The sequence below is a fragment of the Chenopodium album genome, chromosome 14 (genome assembly GCF_948465745.1).
Source record: "Chenopodium album chromosome 14, dcCheAlbu1.1, whole genome shotgun sequence".
In the NCBI taxonomy this organism is placed as follows: domain Eukaryota; kingdom Viridiplantae; phylum Streptophyta; class Magnoliopsida; order Caryophyllales; family Amaranthaceae; genus Chenopodium; species Chenopodium album.
The window spans coordinates 53079360-53105551 of record NC_137847.1 but is presented as its reverse complement, the minus strand read 5'-3'; the positions used below and the strand labels follow the sequence as shown (position 1 = coordinate 53105551).

The 26192-nt window shown below is 34.1% G+C and overlaps 2 protein-coding genes across 2 annotated transcripts; one reads left to right on the top strand and one right to left on the bottom strand.

Annotated features, from left to right (window-relative positions):
• Positions 1-2782: 2782 nt before the first annotated feature.
• Positions 2783-9155, top strand: LOC145577551 (uncharacterized). Its single transcript, XM_081635037.1, has 3 exons — positions 2783-3418; positions 4031-5021; positions 8252-9155. Exons 1-3 carry the CDS (start codon positions 2850-2852, stop codon positions 8591-8593), a joined length of 1902 nt encoding a protein of 633 aa, XP_081491163.1. The 5' UTR covers positions 2783-2849; the 3' UTR covers positions 8594-9155.
• A 2336-nt stretch (positions 9156-11491) lies between these two features.
• Positions 11492-13868, bottom strand: LOC145579565 (autophagy-related protein 8C-like). The gene is made up of 6 exons (XM_081636807.1): positions 13786-13868; positions 13633-13698; positions 12491-12546; positions 12338-12390; positions 11910-12028; positions 11492-11813 (listed from the first exon to the last, which is right to left on the bottom strand). The coding sequence occupies exons 2-6, from the start codon at positions 13667-13669 to the stop codon at positions 11698-11700; spliced, it is 381 nt and encodes a 126-aa protein (XP_081492933.1). The 5' UTR covers positions 13670-13698; positions 13786-13868; the 3' UTR covers positions 11492-11697.
• Between the last annotated feature and the right edge of the window lie 12324 nt (positions 13869-26192).

Sequence of the window (26192 nt, the reverse complement as noted above, 5' to 3'; positions counted from 1 at the left end):
AATTATTAAAGCTAGACCATGAAAAATATAAACGAGCACTTTAATTAGAATGGAGTGTTATTTATTTGAACTTCATCTTATTAGATTTTATTTGAGACTTTTGTTTTTTATAAATGGGACATTTTACAAGTTATTTTGCATGAGTTTGACCTACTGAGATCATTTTGCTTTAGATTATCTCAATTCGTAGGTCAAACTATTGATGAAAAGCTCACATCAAGTGATTCCATACATTTATATATATATATATATATATATATATATATATATATATATATATATATATATATATATATATATATATATATATTTTATTTTTTTCTTTTTATTTTTTTGATAATTGAGGGTAAATCAAGACACAGTAGAACATTGTTTTAATTAATGAAACAAGAGTAGCAATATTATATTGTTGGTTAAATAAATCATCTGGAAGATTTTTTTACACAGTGCTAATTTGTTTTGTGGTGCAACAATTGTATTTTATGAGAGAAATTGTTCTTGTTCTTGTTCTTCAACCTTTTAAAGTTTGAAATAATTACTCTTTATTAAAATCCTTTCAACTAATTTTGTTGATGAAAATTGTATTAAATAGTAATGAAGTGTAAACTTAAAGTACAATGGAAAATTAACTTATATAATTATGTTTTGATAATCTAATTATTAACCTCGTTGAATTATTATGTTCTTAATTAATACTAACCTAAGCTTGATAAACACATAGAGGCAAAGACGTACACACACATACAAGTTGTTAATGTATTGAAGGGTACCCTTCTTCATCGTTATTAATGAACAAATAGGCTAAGACGTACACTCACAAGCAAGTTGTTAGGTATATCAAAGGGTATTCATTTAATTTCTAATTGTTATTAATGAGCAAAATAAATTTCCACAAAACATAAAAGCTCCAATTAGTGTGTAATTAATTCTACAGTTATACATTCCTATACACATACAAAATTCTCAATGAATTAGATCTCGTTTGATAAGACTAAGGCCCCGTTTACTTCGCCTTATTTTTACCGAACTGAAATTATTTTTACTAAATTTAAATTATTTTTGCTGAACTGAAATTAATTTTACTGAACTGGAATTATTTTTGCTGAACTGAAATTATTTTTACTGATTTTCAGTTATATTTCTTCTTTAAGGTTACTGATTTTTACTGAACTGAAATTATTTTAATTGAATATTATTTTTTTAAGGTGAAGTGAACAGGGCCTAAACCCTTTATTAGTTTAGTTTAGACTCCAAAAATATCTATAATGAATTTCCAATTCGTTTAATTATTATTGAATATTAAATGTTACTCTATTTGATAAATTATTATTGGATTTTTTTTTTGAAAGTTTATTAAATATTTCTCATGTATACTACTTACGGAGTATCTTTTTATTTTGTAATTTTTACTTTATAATATAACCAAGTTTATTAGTAGTCAAAATTATCTTTCAATAGTTCAATGTGAAAGTCCACTATCTATCAAAACCAAAAGTAAATACTCCCTCTGTCCCCAATTGTTTACCCTAAACCATAAATTCACTTTAATAAGGCTTTGGGTAAAAAAATGGTGCACATGGGTTGACACAAATATCAATGAGGAGAGAGATAGAGAGAGTGCAAGTGGAAAAATATGTCAAAAGTAGTATATGAGGCAATCTTTTGGGAAAGACTATTCAATGGCTACAATAAAATTGTAGCTATTGTAGTTAGTTTTAATCTTGGCCCTATATTTTTTAATGTTTAATCTTGTCCATTCATCCAATTGACTTTAATTTTTAATAAGAAATGAAAAAAATAATAAAAAAGCAGTTTTCTTGATTATGATTTTTTTTTTTTAAAAAAAAAAACAATTACTAAAACAAAAATTCTGAACTTTGCCATTGCTGCATATTCGATCTTGCAATTTCTAAGTTCAAATGATTGTCCCATCTCCATTAAATTATAGTTTATTAACAATAAACCTATCTATCGCATTATATATTGCAAGGTTCATAATTCTTTCATCAAATTTATCAAAAAACAAATCATCCTCCATCAAAGAAAACCAGAAAAATGGAGGACAAAACGAAGAAAATGATAAAAAGTTATGAAATTTGTCTCTAGTTTCCAGAAACCAGTCAATTCACATTGAAGATAAAAAAAAATGAAAACATCTAGTAAGATAAATTATAAATTCCATGTCCTTCGACTTTTTTTTTTGTGTTGATAAAGTGTATTTTAAAGTCAACAAATGGATGAATATGATGAATTTTATTAATTGGAGGGTTGTGACTCATTCAATTACAATGGTCATAATTTTATTATACTCATTTAAAAAATGTCCATCTTTTGAAGACACCTTAAAAATAATAGTGAAGCAAACAATTAGGGACAGAGTGAATACGTAGTAGAAAACTCCATATGAAACTAAAAATATGCTAACCTTAAAAACGGCGCGGCAAACAAATCACTTTTTCCTCATTCCTCTAGTTTACAAAATCTCTAGTTCGCACAAATTAAAAATCTCTAATTCTCACAAATTAAAAATAAAAATAAAAATAAAAGTGAAAAAGACACAATAGAAAGAAATCCAAAAAGAAAAATAAAAAGAGACAAATAAAATCCAAGACGTCCGTATTTGATATTCTCACATCCTCAACAAAAGACGCGCTCTCCCTCTCTCCCTTCTTGTTCTTCCATTCTGTCCTTGCGTGTTGTCCACTTCTCTCTCTACACTCTCTTCCCCTTTCTCTTTCTCTCTCCTCCTAAAATTACCAAACTACCCTCATCTCCCCTTTATCACCTCCTTCTTCCCTCCTTTCTCCACCCCCTAAGCATTCTCACTGCAACTCACTCACTCATCTCCAATGTCGAAACCACCACCTCACCCATCATCAGCCCAGGCCCAGCCCATTAACCCAGCATCCTACTCCCACAGCCCAGCCCACTACGCCGTCGCACTCCACGACCACCCCACACTAACCCGCCTCCTCTCAACCCTCCCTAAACTCGCCGACCCGACCCGAGTCACCTCCGAGTCCGACTCACTCCTCCAAGAAAAACTCTCCGATCAGATCTCCTCCCTCCTCGACCGCCGCGACGATATCCCTTTCCGTGACACTCCCCTCCACCTCGCTGTCCGCTTAAACGACGCCGTCTCCGCTCAACTCCTCGCCTCCGCCGGCGCTGACGTGTCACTTCAAAACTCCTCCGGGTGGAACCCTCTTCAGGATGCCGTGTGTCGCCGGAAACTGGAAATTGCCAGGATTCTTGTTCAGCATCATCATCTTGCTGCTTGGGCTAAGTGGCGCCGTCGTCTTCCGAGGTTACTTGCTGTTCTTAGGAGAATGAGGGATTTTTATTTGGAGATTCAATTTCATTTTGAATCCTCTTTTGTTCCTTTTATTGGCAAAATTGCCCCCTCTGATACTTACCGGTAATTCCATCACTAATTCTCTATTCTACCCTTTAGTTCCACGACCCGGGTGCTGTTGACTTGTTATTACGTTGTTATGTTACGTTACACCCCGGGTCGTAAAATTACACACTCTCACATTCTTACGTAATTACGGATTATAATGTATTCCATGTTAAATTTAAATGGTATCAATGAATTGTGTAGTGGAAAGTAACTGGAGTCAATCTACAGTTTTACCTATGTTAGATTTTTTAATCTATTTTAATCGACATTTCTCTATACAATGCAATTATGCAAGACTTTATGACGTTTGGTGGAAAATAATTTTGAATTTTTGAAAATTTAAGTTTCAATTTCATCTCGTTACAAAAAAAAAAAAAAACTCTACAGAGTACTGAATATAAATTTCAAATTTTTTAATTTTTAATTTTACATAGTTTACAAATTTAGCTTAAGATTCGTCCTAATTACAGGTTTGCAACATTTAAGTTTTTTTAATTACTCAAACGCTCAACTGAACCAGCATTAAGTTACAATTAATTAACTAATAATTAGATAATTGATTGCATTAAGCTTTAAAATTTCATAAAGATTGTACTAATATCGCTAAATTAATGTTGATAATGACAGAATATGGAAGCGCGACGGAAACTTACGCGCCGACACAACACTCGCTGGATTTGACGGCATGAAAATCCAACGAGCTGATCAAAGCTTCCTCTTCCTCGGCGATGGCGACCCTGAAAAAGACATTCCAGAAGGTTCTCTAATCGTTCTCAACCGCGACGACGGCAAAATTTTCGACGCTTTCGAAAACGCCGGATCACCAATGACGGATGATGACGTGGCGGCGTTTTGCTCTCAAACAAGCGTTTACCGACCGGGAATGGACGTCACTAAGGCGGAGTTAATTCCCCGCACAAATTGGCGTCGGCAAGAGAAGATTGAAAGCGTCGGAGAATGGAAGGCGAAGGTTTTCGACGTACAGAATGTAGTGTTTAGTTTTAGGTCGAGGAAAGTGAGTTCTAGAGATGAACAAGTTCTGCCATTAGAGCTTGATGAAGAAGATGATTTTCTTGTGGCAGAGAATTTTGAGTTGAATTTTGATGATAAGAGGAGGCATAGTAGTTTTGTGAAAGAGGAGAGAGAGTGGGTGTCGGTTGGGAGGAAAAGCGTCGATATTAATTTTGCGCCGTCGTCTAAGGTGGCGGAGAGGCGGCGAGGTTCGAGTGTCAATGAGGCGTCGAGGATACCGGTATTGGAGAGGGGGCGAGGTTCGAGTGTTAATGAGGCGTCGAGGATACCGATAATGGAGAGGGGGCGAGGTTCGAGTGTAAATGAGGCGTCGAGGATACCGGTGGTGCCGGAGAGGCGGCGAGCTTCTTCAGTGAATGAGGGGTCGAGGATACCGGTAGTGGCGGCATCCTCGGCCGAGGTGAAGACGAAGGAGAAAGAGTATGTGAAGAGTTTACGGCCGACGGTGTGGCTGACGGATGATTTTCCGTTGAAGACGGAGGAGGTGTTGCCGTTGCTTGATATATTGGCTAATAAGGTTAAGGCTGTGAGGAGGTTGCGGGAGTTGCTCACTACCAAGTTTCCACCGGGGTCATTTCCTGTTAAGGTAAGGGCTTTTTTGGCATTTTACTTTAATTTTACCTAATTTTTAAACTTTTGTTAGTTTTTATTGTTGGTGTTTCTTGCTTGCTTTATCAATTTTCATAGATTAAATTAATGTGGATTTGATTTATTGATGATTGGGAAATATGGGGGTTGTCAAGTTTTGTCAGTGTCATGTCATGTGTTACTGGGAAATGGTATTTTTATTGATTCTTCACTACACTTCAATTGCTCAATTGTGACAATTGATTTCAACTTGTTTTGCTAGGTTTTCTTGCTTTAACCTTTCTTAAAACCTAAAGGAAATGATAAATCATCTCTGAAATTTGCGTTGTTTGATATTTGGGTATATCAAGTGGTGTGTATAATGTGTCGTGTTTTCGAACTAAATAGAAGTGCAAGTTTGTAGCAAGCTAACAAACAAGCTCGAGATTGAAGCAAATGTAACTACCTCGGATTGTGATCAATTGGTTTATAGTCCAGTTAAAAATTGTGGGTTTTCACTTTCCAAGTTTCTTCAGGGATTGGGATTCCCCTTGTTTGACGGATGGTTGGTAATGTGTGAAGGGAAAATTAAGGTTGTTTTTGTAGGTTATTATTCTTCTACCTTAGGTGTTCTAATTTGAAGATACGATTTATAGATAGATAGAACTTTACAGGGAATTTTTATGTATTTACTGTAATTCTTAACCTAAATTTTCTTAGTTTTATTGCTTACTAGTTTTCCTTGTTTTGTTCATAAAGAGCTTACCAATATGGATTTATTAATACTTGGGAAATGTCAAATGTGGGGTTGCAAGGTTTCCTCCTTGTTCTGTTACAGTAAAGATGAAGGGCAGTCGGGGTATTTTACCCTGTTCATAGTACCTGATGGCTGATATATGATATTTAACTTTGTTCTTTTTTTTGCTACTAGTCTTACTTTGCTTTATTCACCAGATATTTTGATTTTTATTGAAAAATGGGAAGTGTGGGGTGCCAAAATCTTTCCTTTTATTGTAAAACAAAAGGGCATTTTTGGCATTTCACTTAATTATTATCCAATATACAAGTATATACAGTATACTTTTTAACTTCATTCAATTATCACTGCTAGTCTTGTTTGCTTTGTGAGTATAGGTAACAATGTCCATAATACTTTTTTTTTTTTTAAAATCCAAATGAGGTTACAAGAAATCAATGAGTCCATAATACTTCGTATAGTATAATACAACCGATTATACAATAGATATTATGACTTTATTAGTATTAAAAGATAATTTTTCATAAAATGTGAAATTTGGAGGGTATTTTGGACATGTTACATAGTTCCTACTTGATAATTTGACTATACTCTTTATTTGCTAGTATTGTTTTGCTTTATCTATAGAAATAGTATATAGATTTATTGATAATTGGGAAATGTGGGATAGTTTTGAGGCTTTTTAGGGTAAAATTGAAGTTTGGAACTTTTTACAATATTTGGAGTGTTGAGATTTGGGAGAATGATTTGTCTATTGGTGGGGGTGTGTGGATGAATTGATATAGAAGGATCAAAACAATGCTTTGTTTGGGCTTTATGTAATCCATATGGGTCCACTTGATCCGATGTTTTTGTCTTGGAAATGTGACCGTTTGATTTTGAATTTTACCAAAACAAAATAAAAAAATAAAAATATTAAAGTATATTTAAGGAATTTATTTTGTAGGACCATTGTTTTTTTTAATGTCGGACTTGGGTCACCCTTAAGCATGTGGGTCACCCCTTAAGTATGTGGGGCCATCCATTGTTAATTGTACTTAGTGTGTTGTGATTATTGAGATGGAGTGAAGAAAACTTAACCTCTAAACTCTTATATAGTCTACCAAAATTAAGGAATGATGTGGGCATGTGGCATTCTCTGTAGTAATTATTTGTACAACCAATGTAGATTATGTCTTTTTATGAGAGATTGGTTTTCAAGGTATTCCAGGTTGTTGGTGTATTGGGGGTTTGTATGACTTGTGAGAGGAGTTGTCTTCATCATCAAGCTGGATCTAGGGGAATTGAGTGCATCAGACTTTAATGATTTGTGTGATGCTTTTGAAACATTTAAAATAGTACGTAATATGGTACTCGAACTCTTCATTTTACTAAAATCTTGCAAACATTGTTAAGAAGCCAAATTTGGCGTTTAGACTCTAGAGACCATAGTTTTCTTTCTTTTTGAGTGTCCCGGTGATTAAACGAGGAAGAGGGAGACCAAAGATGACTTGGTTGGAAGGAGTGAGGAAGGATATGAAGTGCATGGATTTACGTGAGGATGAAGTTTTGGATCGTAAGGGATGGAGGAGAAAGATTTATGTTGATGACTACACGGAATAATCAAATTTGGTTCATGTTAGCCGACCCCACTTTTGGGATTAAGGCTTTGATTGATTGATTGATTGATTGATTGAGTGTCCCGGTGATGATGAAGCTTGCCCATCTTGATTTTGGGCAGTGAAATACTATCTTTTAGGGTGTGGCCTGGCCGGAATGCATTTTTGTCTTTGGCGGTTTGGCCTGCTATTGCTAGATTTGGGGTAGATTTCCAGCCCTGTACAAATGACTAGAACAGGTTGGCATCTTGGCCATTTTGGGTGTGGCTCGGCCAACTCTTAGCCATAACTATTGTGGATCCAGACCAGTTATTATGGAATCTATCATAACCAGAATCAATCATAAATTCATAACTATGTGTCAAAGTGAAAAACCAGTTGTGGGCTATAAGTTAATAGGATCATTCTGTTGAACAGCTTATTAATATGAACTGCAATGGTTTCTGACAGTTTAGTTGATCTGATTCAAAACTTGGCTGTGAACAACTTGAGATGCTATGAATATTGAATAATGGAAATGAATCTAGTTTGTTTCAGTATGTCATTTGTGTATGTAAAGCGATCAAACTACATTCTGCTGTCAATCCTGTCATACTGCAACAAGTGACTCATTTTCGGAAGGATGGGAGTTTTTAGGTCACGAATCGTGATCATGTACCTAATTTCTCTTTTATTTGCTTTAAATTAAAGACTCGGAACTTTATAGCTCACGGATGTTATGAATCTTAATGTGATGAATTTCTTCTTTTGGTTTCTTTCTTGGTGGTACCAATCTCAACAACCAAGTATGCATCTTTGCTGTATAAATCTAGTGGTCCTGTATTGTTTCTGCCATCTGTATAATTATTGCTACCACTCTGAATTAATGCATGCAATGTTGTCTTGATGATGCAGATTGCAATCCCTGTGGTTCCAACTGTGAGAGTAGTAATTACATTTTCTAAATTCGTCGAGTTGCAACCAACTGAGTCTTTCTACACTCCGTTGTCAAGTCCCAGATTCTTGAGTAACGGAAATAGTGCTTCCGAAGAGGGAGAAAATCGCACCACACCTGCATCTTCAACTTCTTCGTGGCTAAGACGAAGTAACAGCAGTCGATCATCTAACAAGACGCAGCAGTGTCCTGAGGCATTGATTTCAGACCCATTTGCAATTCCCAGCGGATACAGCTGGGAAAGTATTGATAGTAAAAACCGTAAAATGAAAAAATCTAAATCAGTTAGGAAAGCAAAGTAAATAGGCAAGTACAAAATTGTAGTGTAGTTGCTAATTTTGCTTTCCAATTCTTCCTCTTTGTTGTCCAAGTTGCATTACTTGCATACGTTGTAGATATAACAAATATTTATCAGCCATAGGCTGCAGAGAATGAGAGCAATGAAAGAAACACGAATTCTACGGCCCAAGCACGTCTCTTGAATTTACATCCATTTCATCCTTGGACGTTAAAATTTATGCAATTGCTCACTCTGCTCTTCGGGTGTGCTGAACTTCGAAGGCTCAAAGCTACTCCTTCGTTAGATGCTAATCTTAGTTGGCGCAATCAACCATGAAGTATTTTAACTGGAGTAGGTTTTGTATAAATTCCTCTTGCACATCCATGATAAAGACAAGCAGTTTATTATTTGTGAGATCGTCTCATGTAAGACTTTGCACTAAATAAAGATTGTCATATGTTAAACTTCGTACTGAACAGGGTATCCAGCTATCTAAAAGCGTTCAAAGGTTGAAAATTTGTTCCAAAATATTGTACTTGGGAGTAAAATGCAATATCCATCAAAAAAAAAAGAAAATTATTGCTGAATTTAGCTTTGAATATCTTGAGCTCTAGATTTCCCTTTCAATGAAGTGATTCTCTCTTTGTATCTTTTTCTTTTTGCTTTTCCTTTGCTTTTTCTTTGCAGGATTCATGTTAAATTCTGTTTTTAACATTCTTATGACCTTGGAATATTAAAAAATAAAAATAAAAATATTGGAATATGAATATTAAATCTGATTCTTAAATAGAAATACCAAACCTTAACTACATCCAGGATGTCATATTAATTCAGCAAGCTATGGAAAGGGTAACTGTTTTAACAGGTGAATAATCAATCTCAAGGAAAGAGACCTTGTATCCTATGAACTTGTGGTTGCCATATACGAAGTATGATTTAATTATAACTTTAATGATAAATTTAATGCTAATTTTCTTTGGGTCACTATCTTATATCACTTCACATGTTACAACATTGATGATTAAAATTGAAAGTCAGTTTGTTACATGTATTTAAAAACAAAGTAAGTATATAACAGTGCAGATTCAACATTACAAGGAACGCCGACTTATATGATTTAGTTTTGGGTGGCTAATGAGTTGGTTCTTTCCTTTGATGCAAGTGAATTGAGTGGCTAATGAGTTGGTTCTTTCCTTTAGTGACATTAAGCTAAAGCTATGAAGGATAGTTGCATGCAATGTACATACATGTATTTTTTTTTTTTTTTTTTTTTTTGAGGGAACATACATGTATTTCTAGTCAGGATGATAATACACTTACCTTCTAAACTTGAGCTCAATAGCTCACTAGTAGTCCTAGGAGTGTTCATAACCTCATAAGGGCAGGGCCTTAGGGGGGATTGGGTCGAATGGATCGGCCAGAATACATGGTTGGTCACTATGATAGATTGATAGCTAGACAGCCCATTTTAAGGCCATCTCTACCTCATAAGTAGTTAAAATGGATTTATCTTTTTATAGATGTTAACTAAATTAGCTATTTAAGATCAAGAAGAAAATAGGAATTATCTATAAAACTAGCCAATAATTGTAACTACTTCCAAATAAGGAAGAATGATTGGACAACAAATAAGAAAGAAAGATTAATAAAGGTGTTGTCATACAATAACACTTTGCTTAACAAGAAGGAAAAGGTACATGTAAGAAAAGTAAGTTGCCTTGTCTAATGTCCACTGAAAGCAGCATAAAACAGCCAAACCACATGCATAATCAAACCATTTTTCTAAGAGACATTGTACCATATTTTTGCTTCTTAGTTTCTTGTTGCTAGAGCAAGCACTACTACACCTCAAATCTCTCCTCAGGTATGGCATCGGAGGCGCCTACATGGGCTGATCAATGGGGTGAAGGAGGCTTTGGTGCTATGGACGACGTAAATACAACTGATAAGATGGAGAACAAGAAGAAGAAGAAGAGTTTCCTAGGAGGATTCGGGGCCAAGGTCGCGACATTGGTAGGAATCAAGCGGGCAAAGCAACAACTTGATAAGAAGGATTCTATTCCCAAATGACAAAATTGCTTCCTCTTTTTATTTTTTTTATTTCTCTATGTTTTGCTTGTTAATCTCTTTTCCTTTTGTGAGGAATCAGCTTAATTATGAATGAAGTTTTTGATCAATTTGTGTAAAAACTTAGTGTACATAAGATAGTTAGGAGAACAATCTGCATCTCAAAGGTTACTGGAAAACTGCAGGGCTCAAAATACATGAAAATCATATTTAGGTCTAGCATAAGTGACCTACAATCCATATATGATTACCAACCTTAACGCGAATTGTTCTTAGAATTGCAAATTAGTATGACTAATAATAATCATTTTTCATAATACAACCCCAAACCCATCATAAATGGTCAATCACTCAAATACGACCCAAACTAATCCGATCCGAACAATGTTCTAATACAGTTACACTTATACTATGTTATATTTTCAAAACCATTTCCGCTTCTATACTTCTATATATGACATACTAAGTATTAAAGAATGTTGTGATTCCTATTAAATTAGATATCGTAGATGATTCTACTTCTTAAATTAAGGTTATAAACATTTGCAAACTTAAAGGCAGTATACATTCTTTATACTTGAATATCATTAAGTAGGGATTGTTGGACTGATACTATAATTTATGGCAAGTACAAGCAAGGTTAGCTTATGGTTCTTTCCGATCAATTGGGTGAGCCAAACAATTCACAGGTTTACTAAAATGGTTCAAAGGGAAAAACATAAACAAAACTCAAATATGAACCCATCTCTTTTGCAATATAGACTCAAGAAGCATAGCCATGCGCCCATGCTTTGGCATTAAAAGAACAGACTTGTAAGTTGTAGCAAAAAGATGAACAGCAGTGACCGTGAAGTAGCGACAAAGCATCAAACTAAAAGAACATATAAACCAGCAAGCTGTTCAATCTAAAAAATCTCTAAAATACGTAGTTAATAATATCAACAGAGTCAAGCCTGACAGTCAGGAACACAAATTGTGCTTCTAAGAAAACAGCAGTATGATAAGCAAACGAGGATTTACATTTCTAGTTTATGTCAACTTTGATTATTTACGAGCACATCAGTCAGAGCTGTCGCCAATGCACCTCAATCCAAACACATTCTCCCCGCTGTAAGTCATGTAAAGAAACCCATCTTCATCCTTATTGTCCTCATAAATTGTTGACATCAAAGCAGCTGTAGCACAACCCAAGTTACAAACCATAAAATGAAAAAAGCATGTAAGATTGTTAAAATAGTATCACTCAACATTAACAGATTGTTCCAACTTACCAGTGGGAGGTAAAATGTTTTTGACAAATACGAATATGGCTTTCTCAGGACTTAGATTCACTCTCTTCCTCACCACATACACAAACTGTCCGACAGTCAAATCAGCTGGAACGAGGTACCTGCAAGAGATTACAACAGGTATCCCAAACATAAATCACTAGATCAATGATATGATAAGAACATTATTCAGATGTGCCAACCTACGAATAGTTAGATGTAGTTGCAATTTAGCAGACTTTTATAAACTGATAATTACAAGTCAATGTAAAACGAATGAGAGAAGTTTCATTAATATCAAACTGTAAATCGAGACAAACAGTGCGCATGTGCCATGAAACCAGTTCAACAGGTGCAATATCACCATAATATCATGCTACTTAGCCTCAAATATTGGAAATTGAAGACAGATAACAAGAAATGGGACTAACTTTTTCTTATCAATGTCAGGGATATCAGTCCTCTCAGCCTTCTCCACAATCACCTGCATAAATTGGAAAAATAGGCGAGGTTAACCAATTGATAGAAAACCAAAGACGCAATCTGCTCATCATCAGAATTAATTAACAAATCAAGTGTCTTACAGGAATTCTATCAGGATATTTCTCCCTGATACGAGAAGCTTCGGCTTGCCTCTTCTCTGAACAAAAAAAAAAACAGCTTCAATGCTTTTGCATCCAACAACTTTAGCAATCAAATAAACATTCTTCAAGGGGAAAAAAAAAAAAAAAAAAACGGATACATGATGGAAAACAAAGCTATAAGTCAATACCACAAACATGGGAATTTCACCAAAAAAAAAAACATGGGAATAATTAGACCTACAACACTAAATCACATTTTTGTAACATGGTTTAAAAGAAGCAACAACCTTCAATACACATTAGAAAAACTTTTTTCTCAAAAATTTCCAAGCAAGGCATCTAACCATGACATATTTCACATTTAGAACAGCATCTTACAAACACATTGCACAAACCAGGAAAAAACAGAGAAATCATTTTATCAAACAAAGATGCTTAATTTGATGAATTTTAGCGAAAATCTTATCTTCTTTTCTCGACTAGACTTAGCAATGTAACTTCATCAATACCAATTGAAAGATTCAATGTCTTATTAGTTTCCTTCACAATGAATTAAGGATATTCCTTCAAGAAAAGAGCAAAAACTTCAATTGCTTAACTTATGCAATACTTATTGTTTATCATATCCAATACTTTTTTCCAAAAATAGAAAGCCAATGGTCCAAATTAAACTGAAGCAGGACTACAAGAATTATCACTCCAGTAAGTTACCTGGGTTTCGACGCGATCAAGAATCGGGACATGATCAACCAAAATTCCCCCTTTCCTTATTTCATCAACCAAATCAATATCCTTCACTATATTTTATTATTATGAACACAAGACTTTAAACTTTGCAAGCAAAACCTTTATCAAATTACAAATTATAAGATACAAATTACTGCAATAATTAACATAATCAAGCATAATTGGTTCGACATTCATATATAAAACTACCCAGATGCATAATTCACATAATTTGATCACCAAAATATTCAAATTAAACCCAAACAAACCAAAAGTGCTTCCAAGATTCATATTTAGAAACAACCCAGATAAATACTTCACAAAATTTGATCATCAAAGATACAAATAACACCAAACAAAACCAAAATTTAAAGGGGGAAAAATTTAAAAACCCAAATCAAGAAATTGTAACAAACCAAAAGGGTGCTCGAATTTGAATGAACTTTTAGCCATCTCTGCACTCAAAAAGGTAGAATTGATATCTGCAAAAAACGATTAAACAATACTAAGGAAAATCAACTATAAAAATAAAATTCCATAGAAAATCATAAATTGGCAATTGAAATTACCCGGAACAAGAAAAGGGAAGATTTTTGGATTGAAAAACCTCTTTCACCAAGAACTCTTAATAGCACGTCGCAATCCAAAAAGCAATCAAGAAGAAAAAACAAGAGAGAAAAAAGGGTTTTGTGGATATTTATATAGTGTTCTGATTTTTATTTATTTATTTATATGGAGATAATTTTATATTTTAGGGAAAGGATAGTAAGAGGGTTACGGAATTGCGGGGTGATCAAAAGGATTGTTTGTTGGATTGTCGTAGTAATCAAGGTATCTTAATTCTATTTCTCTCCCTTTGGTGTTTGGTAAACATTTGGATTTTAAATCTTTTTGTGTTGCCTTGCTGTTATGTATAACCGAGATAAGATTATGAGTTGATCGATATAATCCCTATTAACTCGTATTTAAAATTGAGTAGTTTATATTTAGCTAAAACTAAATGTTTTTATTTTTATTACAAAATAATTGTTAAGATTGACTGATTCTATATGGAAAAAATGACACATTATTAATTGTTAAGAAATTATCGAACCAACATGATGAAAAAATATGACACAATATTATTAAAAAAAAAAAAAGTTTTCAAAACAACAAGTTATTACATATGTCTCAGTGTTTGTGTTTTGTGGCTAGGTATTTCGTACACGTTAAATTTATGCCACATTTTAAACTATGCATGAGACGGCTAAGATACATTAGACCCATCACTACTTGACATGGGGTTTGGTTCATGTTTGAATTGCTATTTGATAACTTTGTTCTTTTTGTACTCAAATGCTCAATTTTGTGATTTAAATCAATAATTGATTTCAAATTGTGCATAATCTAAATTTAGGATTACCTTTCATGAACAATATTTTCATGACCTTCCACAGACCTTGAACTTGAGGTGCTCAAATAATTTTAAAAATAATTTGAAAGTGTGTTATTGATTCTAGTGTATACCAAAGACAATAAGACATGAAATATTGTTATATAAGATATTGACAGCATTCAAGAATTATGTGACTTCCATTATTATTATGTTATGAACTTTTATATTCATTCATATCCTGATATCCATATGATTAAGGATTTCAACAACGACATACATTTGAGAATTGAGACAACTAGTCACTTACTAGCAAATAGCAATATAACTAAATTGTGCAAACTTAGCTGGTTATACTACCTCTTTTTCCTATTACGTGCAACAAAGGAATATTTTATGTCTCACAAATAATACCCCTTTGTTGCACACAATATGAAACGGAGGTAGTATATGGCTTAGACGTTGGAGGTCTCTAATTACGTTGAACAACTTTTTCGATCATTGGAGTGTGTAACTATTACCAAAACAAGCAGGATAAAGACCTCTTGGAGCAATGACCCGGAGGTCGCCTTGCATCCTTGAGGTACGAGGTTCGCTTCTCATCAAACATAAATCCCTTCCCCTTACCTTCTTAGGGTATTGCCAGCCAGGCTTCCTGTGATAAAAGCCTTTGATTGGGGCCAAGTGATCTTATCGTATAAAAATTTAAAGATAAATTGTTATGTTAAGTGATGTGGAGGTTAAATCATTCAAAATGCAAGTGTTGTACCTTTTTATTAGAGAACTTTGGATGGTTGATATAAATTACTGAGTATTTCATATGACATTATGATGTATCTAAAAAAAGTGTTAGTGGACCATCTCAACCAAAAGCTTAAGCTAATGGTTGAGGCCTAGGAATATGTTTTTATACTCTATCACTCCCCCTCACATGAAAGGCCCTTTGGGCTTGAAATGTAGATGCAACACAGGCCCACCCATACCTGGTGCGAATTAATTCCACTTTAAAGGAGGGGTGGATGAGATTCGAACCCGTGACCTTTGTGTCACGCTGGCTCTTGATACCATGTTAAAGTACCATCTCAACCAAAAGCTTAAGCTAATGGTTGAGACCCAGGAATATGTTTTTATACTCTATCACTCCCCCTCACATGAAAGGAGGGGTAGCATGTGGGCTAGTAAGCTTATTTCGTAGATATGGGTGTGTGAGCAAGGGAGAGGTATCATCAATTCCTAAAAAATTGTAGTCCGAAAGTTTAAATTTGGCTAAATTTTTGTAGGGAAAAGTGGACTCATCAAACACCACATGTCTAGATAAAATGATTTTATTGGTCGAGAGATCAAGGCACTTGTAACCACGGTGATAAGAGGGGTACCCTAAGAAAACACAAGGAGTGGATTTAGGGGCTAACTTATGAGGAGTAGTGGCGGTCAAATTAGGGAAACAAAGACACCCAAAAACCCGAAGGTGATCATAAGAAGGGTTAGTGCGAAAGAGAGCTTGAGCCGGGGTCAAGTTCTTTAAGGACTTGGTTGGAAAAATATTTAATAAATATGTAGCGGTCTCTAAAGCATGTGCCCAATAATTGGGTGGTAAGGAGGCATGGAAAAGTAAAGTGCGTTTGATATTGTTTATGGTTCGAATCATACGTTCGGCTTTACCATTTTGTGAAGAAGTGTGCGGGCAAGAGAATCTAAAAACCATACCGTTATCTAGACAAAATTTTTTAAACGGGTCATTGTCGAATTCACGACCATGATCACTTTGAAAGGATTTAATGGGTCTTTCAAATTGAGTTAAAACATATTGTCGAAAAGAAAGAAAACTTTGGTAGGCTTGAGATTTAGAAGCTAAAGGAATTGCCCAAACGTAATGAGTAAAATCATCTAAAAGAACCAAATAATATTTGAGACCATTACTACTACGAATAGGAGATGTCCACAAATCGGCATGAACAATATCAAAAGCACAATAAGTATTACTATTCGAAGAATAGAAAGGAAGTCTAACATGTTTCCCTAATTGACATTAATTGCAAAAATTGGAGTCATGCTCCTTATTACAATTAATAAAATTATTACTCCTAAGAAAGCTTAAAGAGGGTGCTCCCGGGTGTCCTAGACGGTTGTGCCAAGTGGTAGGAGCGACAGTGGTGAGAGATGTGGCAAAACAAGTACTTGGATCATTGGTGGTGATAGGATAGAGGTCTCCCGAACTATTGCATCCGGTGACTACCCTCCCCGTTTGAAGGTCCTTCACAGAAAAACCATTAGGGTCAAATTCAATAGAAACAGAATTATCAGATGTAAATTTACGGACTGAAATTAAGTTTTTAATAATTTGAGGGGCAAGGAGTACATCTCTAAGTGCAAGTTTGTTAGGGAGATTAGTATGACCATAACCAGTAATTGGAATGCGATGACCGTTACCAACTAAAATATGATTATTAGTGCTTAAATTAAACAGGGGAAGAAGATTACCGGAATTGTGAGTCATGCGGATGGTAGCTCCCGAATCCATATACCATCCGTTATCCGGTGTAGAAAGGCCTGGTGAAGAATAAGCACTAGCAAACTCCGTTGGTGACATAGTTGGACCGTACATAGGAGACCCAATGTAGTAAGCTTGCTGTGGATTTTGAGTGTTGGGCCTCTGCTGAAATTTGCCCATTGTGGGAAAAGGGGCTGGTGGAGTTGCCCATTGAGGCCAATGGAGAAGTTGCTGTTGGGCCCAAGGTTGATCAATTGGACCATGTTAGTGGACCATCTCAACCAAAAGCTTAAGCTAATGGTTGATGTCCAGCAATATGTTTTTATACTCTATCAAAAATATTGATAAGTTGAGGTGGCAAGTCAAACTACTAGTGGACTGGTCTTGCTTAACTATTGAAATAACAATGATTAAATCTGCTACGACTAAAGTGCTTGTTAATTTTTGTTATGCTTGACGGGCTGACGGCGTAAGTAATACTCGTAGGTGTTAGTATAGCAATTAGCTAGCAAACAATATGATGCAATATTATTAATGAATAAGTGAATAACTACTCCCTCCATATTTTAATAAATGTTACAGTTTGATCAAATATGCATGTCGAGATATGACTTTGATTATTAATTTATCTAATTATGTCTTAGTAATAGGGTTTATTGTCAGAAACTACCTAATACAACCTAAAATTTATGAGAAACTACCTAATAAAAAAAATATTGTAAGAAACTACATTATAAAAGGTAAAATATTATAAGGTACTACTAAAGCTGGGCGTGGGCCGGGCTAGCACGCGGGCGGCCCGGGCACGGCACGAAGATGGCCCGGCACGGCACGGCCCGCCGGCAGGCCCGGCCCGGCACGATGGCACGCCCCTCGTGCCTCGTGCGGGCTGCGGTTAAAAAAAACCAAAAAACAGCCCGGCACGGCACGAGCCCGGCCAGTAGCCCGTGGTACGGCCCGCAGGCACGGCCCGCAGGCACGGCCCGCAGGCACGGCCCGCAGGAACGGCCCGCAGGCACGGCCCGTGGGCTAACGGCTATAAGCTGGTTTGTTTTCCCTCCAACGGCCATAAACGGCCATAAACGGCTATAAACGGCTATATTTTCACCTATAAATACCACCCCAAACTTCCAATTCTTTCCACAACTCAACTTCTCATCTCATTCTCTTACTCTCTTATTCTCATAATCTCATTATTCTCAATATTCTCATATATTATAATTTATAAATTATAATCTCTTAATATTTCTTAATCTCTTATTCTCTTATAAATTTTACATTTTTAATATTATTAGTCTACTACCAAAAAAAAAAAAAAAATACTTTGTTATATTTACATTCGGGAAATTATAATTTCGGGAAATTATAAATTCGAGAAATTATAAATTTGGGAAAGCGTTGAAGCGTCGTTGTAAGATCTAACTCAACTTTATTTTAATTTGTTATTGTTATTGTTATTATTATTATTATTGTTACTATTATTATTATTATTATTATTATTATTATTATTATTATTATTATTATTATTATTATTATTATTATTATTATTATTATTATTATTATTATTATTATTATTATTATTGTATACTTGGAACTACTTAATTACATAAAAACTAATTTCTATTTTAATTGTGGGTTATTTGGATTGTTGAAATCTGTCTAAGGCGGGATTTGGGCTCTGGACAACGTCGATCCTAACCATAACCTACCTGGGATCTCATTGATTTAGATAATCTACTATTATTATAATTATTTTTGAAAATTTATTAACTTACTAATTAAGTAATAATTAAGAAAAAAAACTTACTTATACTTGTTAATTGTTATAATTTGTTACTTTGTTAGTGTTATAAACTTATAATTGTTAATTTGTTATAATTGTTAATATTGTTGTTAATTATTATTTATTAGTTAATAATCTTAATTAATCATGGCATCAAACCCGAACCAATCCTCCTCTAAAAAAGCCAAATCTAAACGTCCATTTGAAGGCTCTTCTTCTATGCCCCCCCCTACAATGCAATTCCCTACAATGGCCAATCCCACCCACCCCGGGTTTTCTACCGGTTTTCCCACCGGATTAGATCAACAAGGGGCATTCCAACCATGGCAAAGCACCCAATCTCCACCTGGACCACCTTATTATGCCTCCGGACATGATATTCCTTTTGAATTTAACTATCAAACAACTCAAGCAAGCGACACACAACCTGCCGGCTCTAGTGACCCATCCGTCCAAAATACTATTCCCCCATCTGATAACCCATTCATTGAATGGTACACCGAAGAAGAAATGGCCCTTTTGAAAAACCGAAAGAGTAAATGTTGGCAATATTTCTTGTTAAGTAAAGATGGTGAAAAAGCCAAGTGTAAAACTTGTGGTAATATTTATTCGGCCCCAGCCAAAGGCGGTACGGGCCACCTAAACCGACACAGTGAAAAATGTGGTGCCCCTAGTACTGACCCAACTCAACCAAAAATTTCTCAATTCCATCCTTATGGCTTCACTTACAATTATGAGAGGGATAGGGATGAACTTGGGAGAATGATAGTCCAAGCCGAACAACCTTTTCTTTTTTCTGAAAGTGATCCGTTTAACAATTACATTAAACGAGCACTACAACCCCAACACAAAAAAATCTCCCGGAAAACCGTTAAAACAGCTGCCATGAAAACTTACTTAGAATATAAAATGAAATTAATTGAAGAACTTAAAACTCTTACTTCAAGAGTTTCTATAACTTCTGATGCATGGGATGGTGGTTATGGTTTACATTATTTGTGTGTTACTTGTCATTGGGTTGATAGTGAATGGTTATTGCAAAAACGTATTATTTATTTCAAATTGCTTGAATACCCCCATACGGCCTTTAATATTTCTAATTGTATTATGAGTGCTCTTGATGAATATTGTCTTAGGGACAAAATCATGTCCATGACGTTTGATAATGCAACATCCATGACGGCTAGTGCTAATCTAATAAAACCAAACTTGTATAATGTCATAATGGATGGAGATGCATTACATATTAGATGCATTTGTCATGTTTTAAACTTGTGTGTTAAGGATGGACAAGAAGCAATTGGTCCATACTATTCCAAAATTCGAAATGCTGTTTTGTCTATTATGTCTTCTAGCAGTAGGTATCAGGAATGGAGGCGATATCTTAAGCAAAATAAGATAAAGCCTATTAGAATTAAAACGGATTGTCCAACTAGGTGGAACTCCACCTATGACATGTTGAGTCAGGCACTTTCGTATAGAGTTCCATTTTCATTGTTTTACAATAATAAGTATCCACAATCCATGATAGCAGACTCCGATTGGGATAATTGTGAAAAATATATGCAATTTTTACAATTATTATATAGTATGACTCACTGTTTTTCTTCTGTTTATGTTCCTTGCATTCATTCTTTCCTTCAAAATGCATGTTTATTTGCTCAACTTCTTTATGAACATCGATCACAACAAGATTACAATGATTATGTTCCACAAATGGAGGCTAAATGGCGTAAATATTACACTAAGCTTCCTATGGTTTATATGTTTGCTTCTATTTTAGATCCTAGATCAAAGTATGATGGCACATTTATGCTAATTGATATTTACTATGAATGCATGCAATTCGGTGATGGTGTCGAAGAATATAAAAATCATGTGAAAGATAAATTTTTTGAGTTATATAGAGTTTATGAATCTAAATATGGAACCGTCACTCATTTTGCCCCTTCTCAAACATCCAAAAGCGTAAGTAAAACGGGCAAAAGTTTGGCGGCCCAAGCTGCTAACATGTTATCTAAGTTTTCAGGTAGTGGATCATCTTCAAGGCGAACACAAAGCGATGTTTCGGAGTTGCAAATGTATTTAAACTACGACTTCATGAAAGGCTTGGACGAAGATTCGAGGTTGGGGTTGGACATCCTAGATTGGTGGAAATCCGAAAGCACAAAGCATCCTATTTTGGCGGCAATGGCACGTGATATTTTCAGCATCCAAGCCTCCTCCGTTGCCTCGGAACGAGCTTTTAGTGCTTCGGGAAGGGTTCTAGACGATAGAAGAACAAGTTTGAAGCCCGAAACACTAGAAATGTGTGTTTGCTTGAAGGATTGGATGGATGCCCAAGAACGCATCCAAGATCGTACTTTTACGGCCAAGGACAACATCGATGGTTCCGATCGTTCTGGTTCAACTAGCTCCTCCGCATTAGCTAGTGAACATGAAGCTGAAGATGAAGACGAAGAAGATAATGAAGACCTTGATTGAAGATTACCAACAACTCGAGAATTAATATTAATTAGCGAAAATTCTAGTATTTCCTATGTACTCTATTAATTAGTGAAATTGTTAGTATTTCCTATGTTGGCTATGTACTCTATTAACATTAGCCGTATAATAAAATAACAAAATAAGTTATTCATCAATTATTGTTAGTTGTACACTTGTACTTCATATTATCTTTTACTTAATAAATTTTTATGAATGAATTTTTTCAACTTTTAAATTTATGGAATATGTTATATACTTATATTGTTATTTAATTTTTGTCTAATACTTATATAGTTATATGAATAATATGATATATAGTAAAATATGAATGAACAATAAATATTAATATAATTTAAACAATATTTAATATAACTTAACTCCATAAAAAATTTAATAATTATTAAATTCAAATATTAAATTGTCTAATTATTCAATTCAATTTTTTCTTTCATAAAAAAAATTCAAGTTTTTTTAAAGTTTTTTTTTTTTTTTTAAAAAAAGAAAAAGAAAAAAGGGTAAGCCGTGGCCCGTGGGCCGGCACGACGGCCGGCACGGTGGCCGGCACGACGGCAGGCCCGGCACGGCACGACAGGCACGGTGGGCCGTGCCGTGCCATGGACACAGATGCTTGAAGGCAGGCCCGGCACGGCACGGCCCGCCTCCACCGTGGGCCGTGCCAGGCCCGGCACGACACTGTACCAGGCCCGCCTAGGCACGGCCCACGGCAGGCCCGGCACGGCACGTGCCCAGCACTAGGTACTACCGTTGGCCAAATTTCCACCGTTAATCTAATTTTAAGGCGTTAACCTATCTCAAAACACCCCCAAAACCACCACAGAGGTTGCTTTTCAAGGTGGTAAGATTATTTTTTGGGTGGTTAGAAGATATTCCGAGTTGGTGAGGGTGGTTTAATTTCGTGATTCGGGATATTGATTTTTGGGGTTAGAGGTGGTGGTTTTGGGATTGGAGGGTGTTTCGGCTTGGTGAAGGCAATTTCAAGTAGATTGTGTTGGTTTTAGGGTGAAAGCGGTGGTTTTGGGGGCGTTTTGAGGTGGGTCAATGGTGGATTTCCGGTGGAGGTAGTATTTTACAACAATTAACATTTTGTTATGTAGTTTCTTACAACATTTTACCTTTTATTAGGTAGTTTTTTACAACATTTTTTTTATTAGGTGGCTTCTCACAAAATCTGGACTTTATTAGGTAGTTTTTGACAAAAAGTCCTTAGTAATATTATAAAAGTATATATTATAACGAATCAAAAAATGTACTATTATACAATAATTTTTTTTTTATATATATATTGATAAATTAATTAATTCAAAACCATTATGTGAATAGTGAAAGAAGTCAAAGTATAACACTTATTAAAACACGGAGGGACTGATGTGAATGATGAATAGTTTGTGACCAACTTTCCAAGGCATAATATCATTACCTTGTCTCAGTATTTGTTAAGGTTATTATAATAACATGTGAATGTGAATCATGTGTGCTTAGTTGCTTACTATGCCATATTATTCATTTAAATTAGTTTTATTATATACTTCTACTTTTTTACTAGACATAGTTTGACTTTGAAGTAAAAAGGAATGGAGGAAGTATTTTCTTAAATTAAAAACGGTGCAACAATTATAAAATGGAAAAAGTTAAGTTTTATCTTTCATTTTATAACAATGCTACAACATCACTAATTAATTTGAATTCTAAAACTTATAAATTTGTTTTAAATTATTTAAAATTCCATCTAAGGTTTTTTTTTTACACACAAATACACTCTCTATGTCCCATATTAAGACAAATTTCAACAATCTATCACATAGTTATGGTTTATGAAACTGATTTTGGCACACCAATATTAAGTTGGTACACCAATATTAAGTTGGCACACCCGATATATATGTATGTAGAATGTGAAAATGAAGAGGGATATTGGGATGTATATCTCACATTAAAAAAGTAAAGAAATTGCGTTCAATTTATAAGGTTGAGAGGTTGCTTGCGTCATTGCCATATGGTTTATTTTGAGGGATTTGGACTTATATAGTGGACACTCGTGGCGAATATGGTCCAAATCCATCCGTTTATCAAAAACCAATAAAAAAACATTTGCTAAAATCAATTTCCTATGGAGTACTTTTTTTTTTTTGGGCATATAAAAAGCATAAAAGTAAAATTATTAATCTTAAATTAAACATAAATAGTACGGAGTATAAACCAATGCTTGATGTTGTGAAGTAAAAAAAAAAAAAACCAATGCTTGATTTTGTTGTGCACTTGTGCGCATTGCCAAATGAACTCCATTTTGGGAAGGTACAAATGTACAATGTATACAATCCTCATTGCTACATAAATCATTTAATCTATTTCCTGACTATTGATTGAAGGTAAGAAAAAATCATGCTTTAATCGATATAATTGTTTACATATTAACTTAATTTTCACTTTTAATTCTTTGTACTAAGCCTCCATCATAATCTAGTATCTATCCATTTGCACAATTAATATATACCTTTAATTATTAATCTCTTTATTTACAAATTAACAATACTATATGAATTATTATAAAAAAAAAAAAATACGAGTATAAAATTACACAATGAATCTACAATATTATATGTTTTTATATATTAATGAGAATTATGGGTCAAAGTTTTTTTAATGTTTTAACATGAATGTGGGAATGAACACTATATTATTAGACAAAAAGAGTATACAACAACAATTTCTCACATATAGCCCTAATTATATATACAACTACAATTTCTCACATAATATAGTTTTTTTTTTTTTTTTTTTTTTTTTTTTTTTTTTTTGGGTGATGATATATATGTATATATCATGACAAATTTGTCAATACAACCTTTAGGGTTGTTAGTATGGAGCCTAAAACAAAAATATTACTCTAAGTATGTATAATCAAGATTAAATAATACAGAGTACTATGCATCGATGCATTATTTACATCTACTTACGGAGTATAATTTATAATCACATTTAACATTTTCCTAAATAAAAATGTTAGTTTGCTTCAAAAAAAAAAAAAAATATGTTAGTACCAATAAATTTTCTATCCCGACTTCCCTATTTAATTTAAAAGCTACTACACATTTACTTGGGATGAATAAACATTAATAACCTACTACTTCCCACCTATTTATTTAATATTTTATTAATAATAATAAAACCAAAAGAAACATACTCCAATAAAAGATGACTTACCGGTGGTTGAGAACATGAAAAAGGCAGTGTTGTGTTGCTCTCCCATATCCTGCATACAACAAAATTAATGTGCTCTACGCACCTCCAATAGTCATTACTACACGGGATATTGGCACGGCTCAATCAAATACACAAGGTTCTCTTGTACGAGAACCCGGTTTTCTGATTGAATCGTACCAATATCCCATGCACGAGTTTAAACAAAAAATACGTGTGAACCAAAACCAACCATAAGAAGAAGAAGGGAAATGTTCATTTTATTGAAGATGCATAACTAGTACAAGAAATTAAATTTTGGGATGTGTAGGGAATTCTAAGGATAAAATTGCGTACATCTGACAGCCCTAGAAACCCTACTTTAGGCGAAACCATTTTTTTTTTTTTATGGTTTGTTGTTGTTAAAGAGTTGAGAATTTTGGACGTTGATATAGGGGGAGAGAAAAGAGGAAGAATGAATTTGAAAGTTTTGAGAGTGAATTCATTGAATTAATATGCCAACAACCAAATACATAAAAAAAAAAAAAAAAAAAAACAATAAGAGAGGGGAGGAAAAATGAAATGAGTAGGGCAAAAAGGAAATGATATAAAAGCCTCTAAATGTTTGGTATTTATGAGGATGAGTTGGGAAGGATGGGAAGAGGGGGGCAAGAATCAAGATGAATGTCAAAAAAGATGCTATTGTATTTAATTTTGAAATTCAAAATAATTATTTTGGGTTGATATGCAAAATTATTTATTGATTTAATATTTATATTTTTGGTAGGTGAACTAATAAAACACTGATTTAAATGGGGGCAGCTGAGTTTTTATGGTCCATTTTTGAGGTCAGAAATTATTGCTTTTTACTCTATATGATTTGATTTTTTCATTAAGATTTGGTAATATATTGAAATTGATTTGGAATTAGTCACCTTTTTAACTAACCACCTTTTCTATTGTCAAAGGGCTATGGATTATATGATGGGATCTTGGCAAATCGTGTATGATTGGGATGTTTAATTCTTCCAATTTGAGGGGATATCATATCATGACTGATTCTTAGGTAATAACTAGTTTAAATCCCGTGCAATGCACGGTTGTTATTAATTTTTATATAGAGTATTGTATTGAATTTTTTTTAAAAAAAAATTATACTCATAATATTAATTCAAAAGTAAATATAAAAATATATTAGTTGGGTTTATATGGAGAGTTATTATTGTTAAGAATTTAAAATGGAAGAAAGATATTTTTCATTATTATAAAATGATTTTCTTAAAGAATTTTCGTAAAAACGGAAAGTAAAATGGGCGGGAAAATTGTTAATGATATTATGACAAGTGTCATTTTAGGTTTGCTTTTAGTATATGTTAATTGATAGTATTATGATTTGGCAAAGAAATCAAAAGAAATAATAACATAACTTATAGTCGAAATGTGGAAAAGTTTATTAAACAAATAGAGTGGTAATTGACGTACAAGGTTGACAATTACAATAATAAGAACACTTCTTATGTCAACATATTCAACTAATTCAAGTCTAAGTAAAAACAAGTTATGCAATTATGGTGTATTGGCGAATGTGAAACACACAAAAGTCTTTTTTAAGATTTAGATGGCTAATAATATGTGAACCACCACC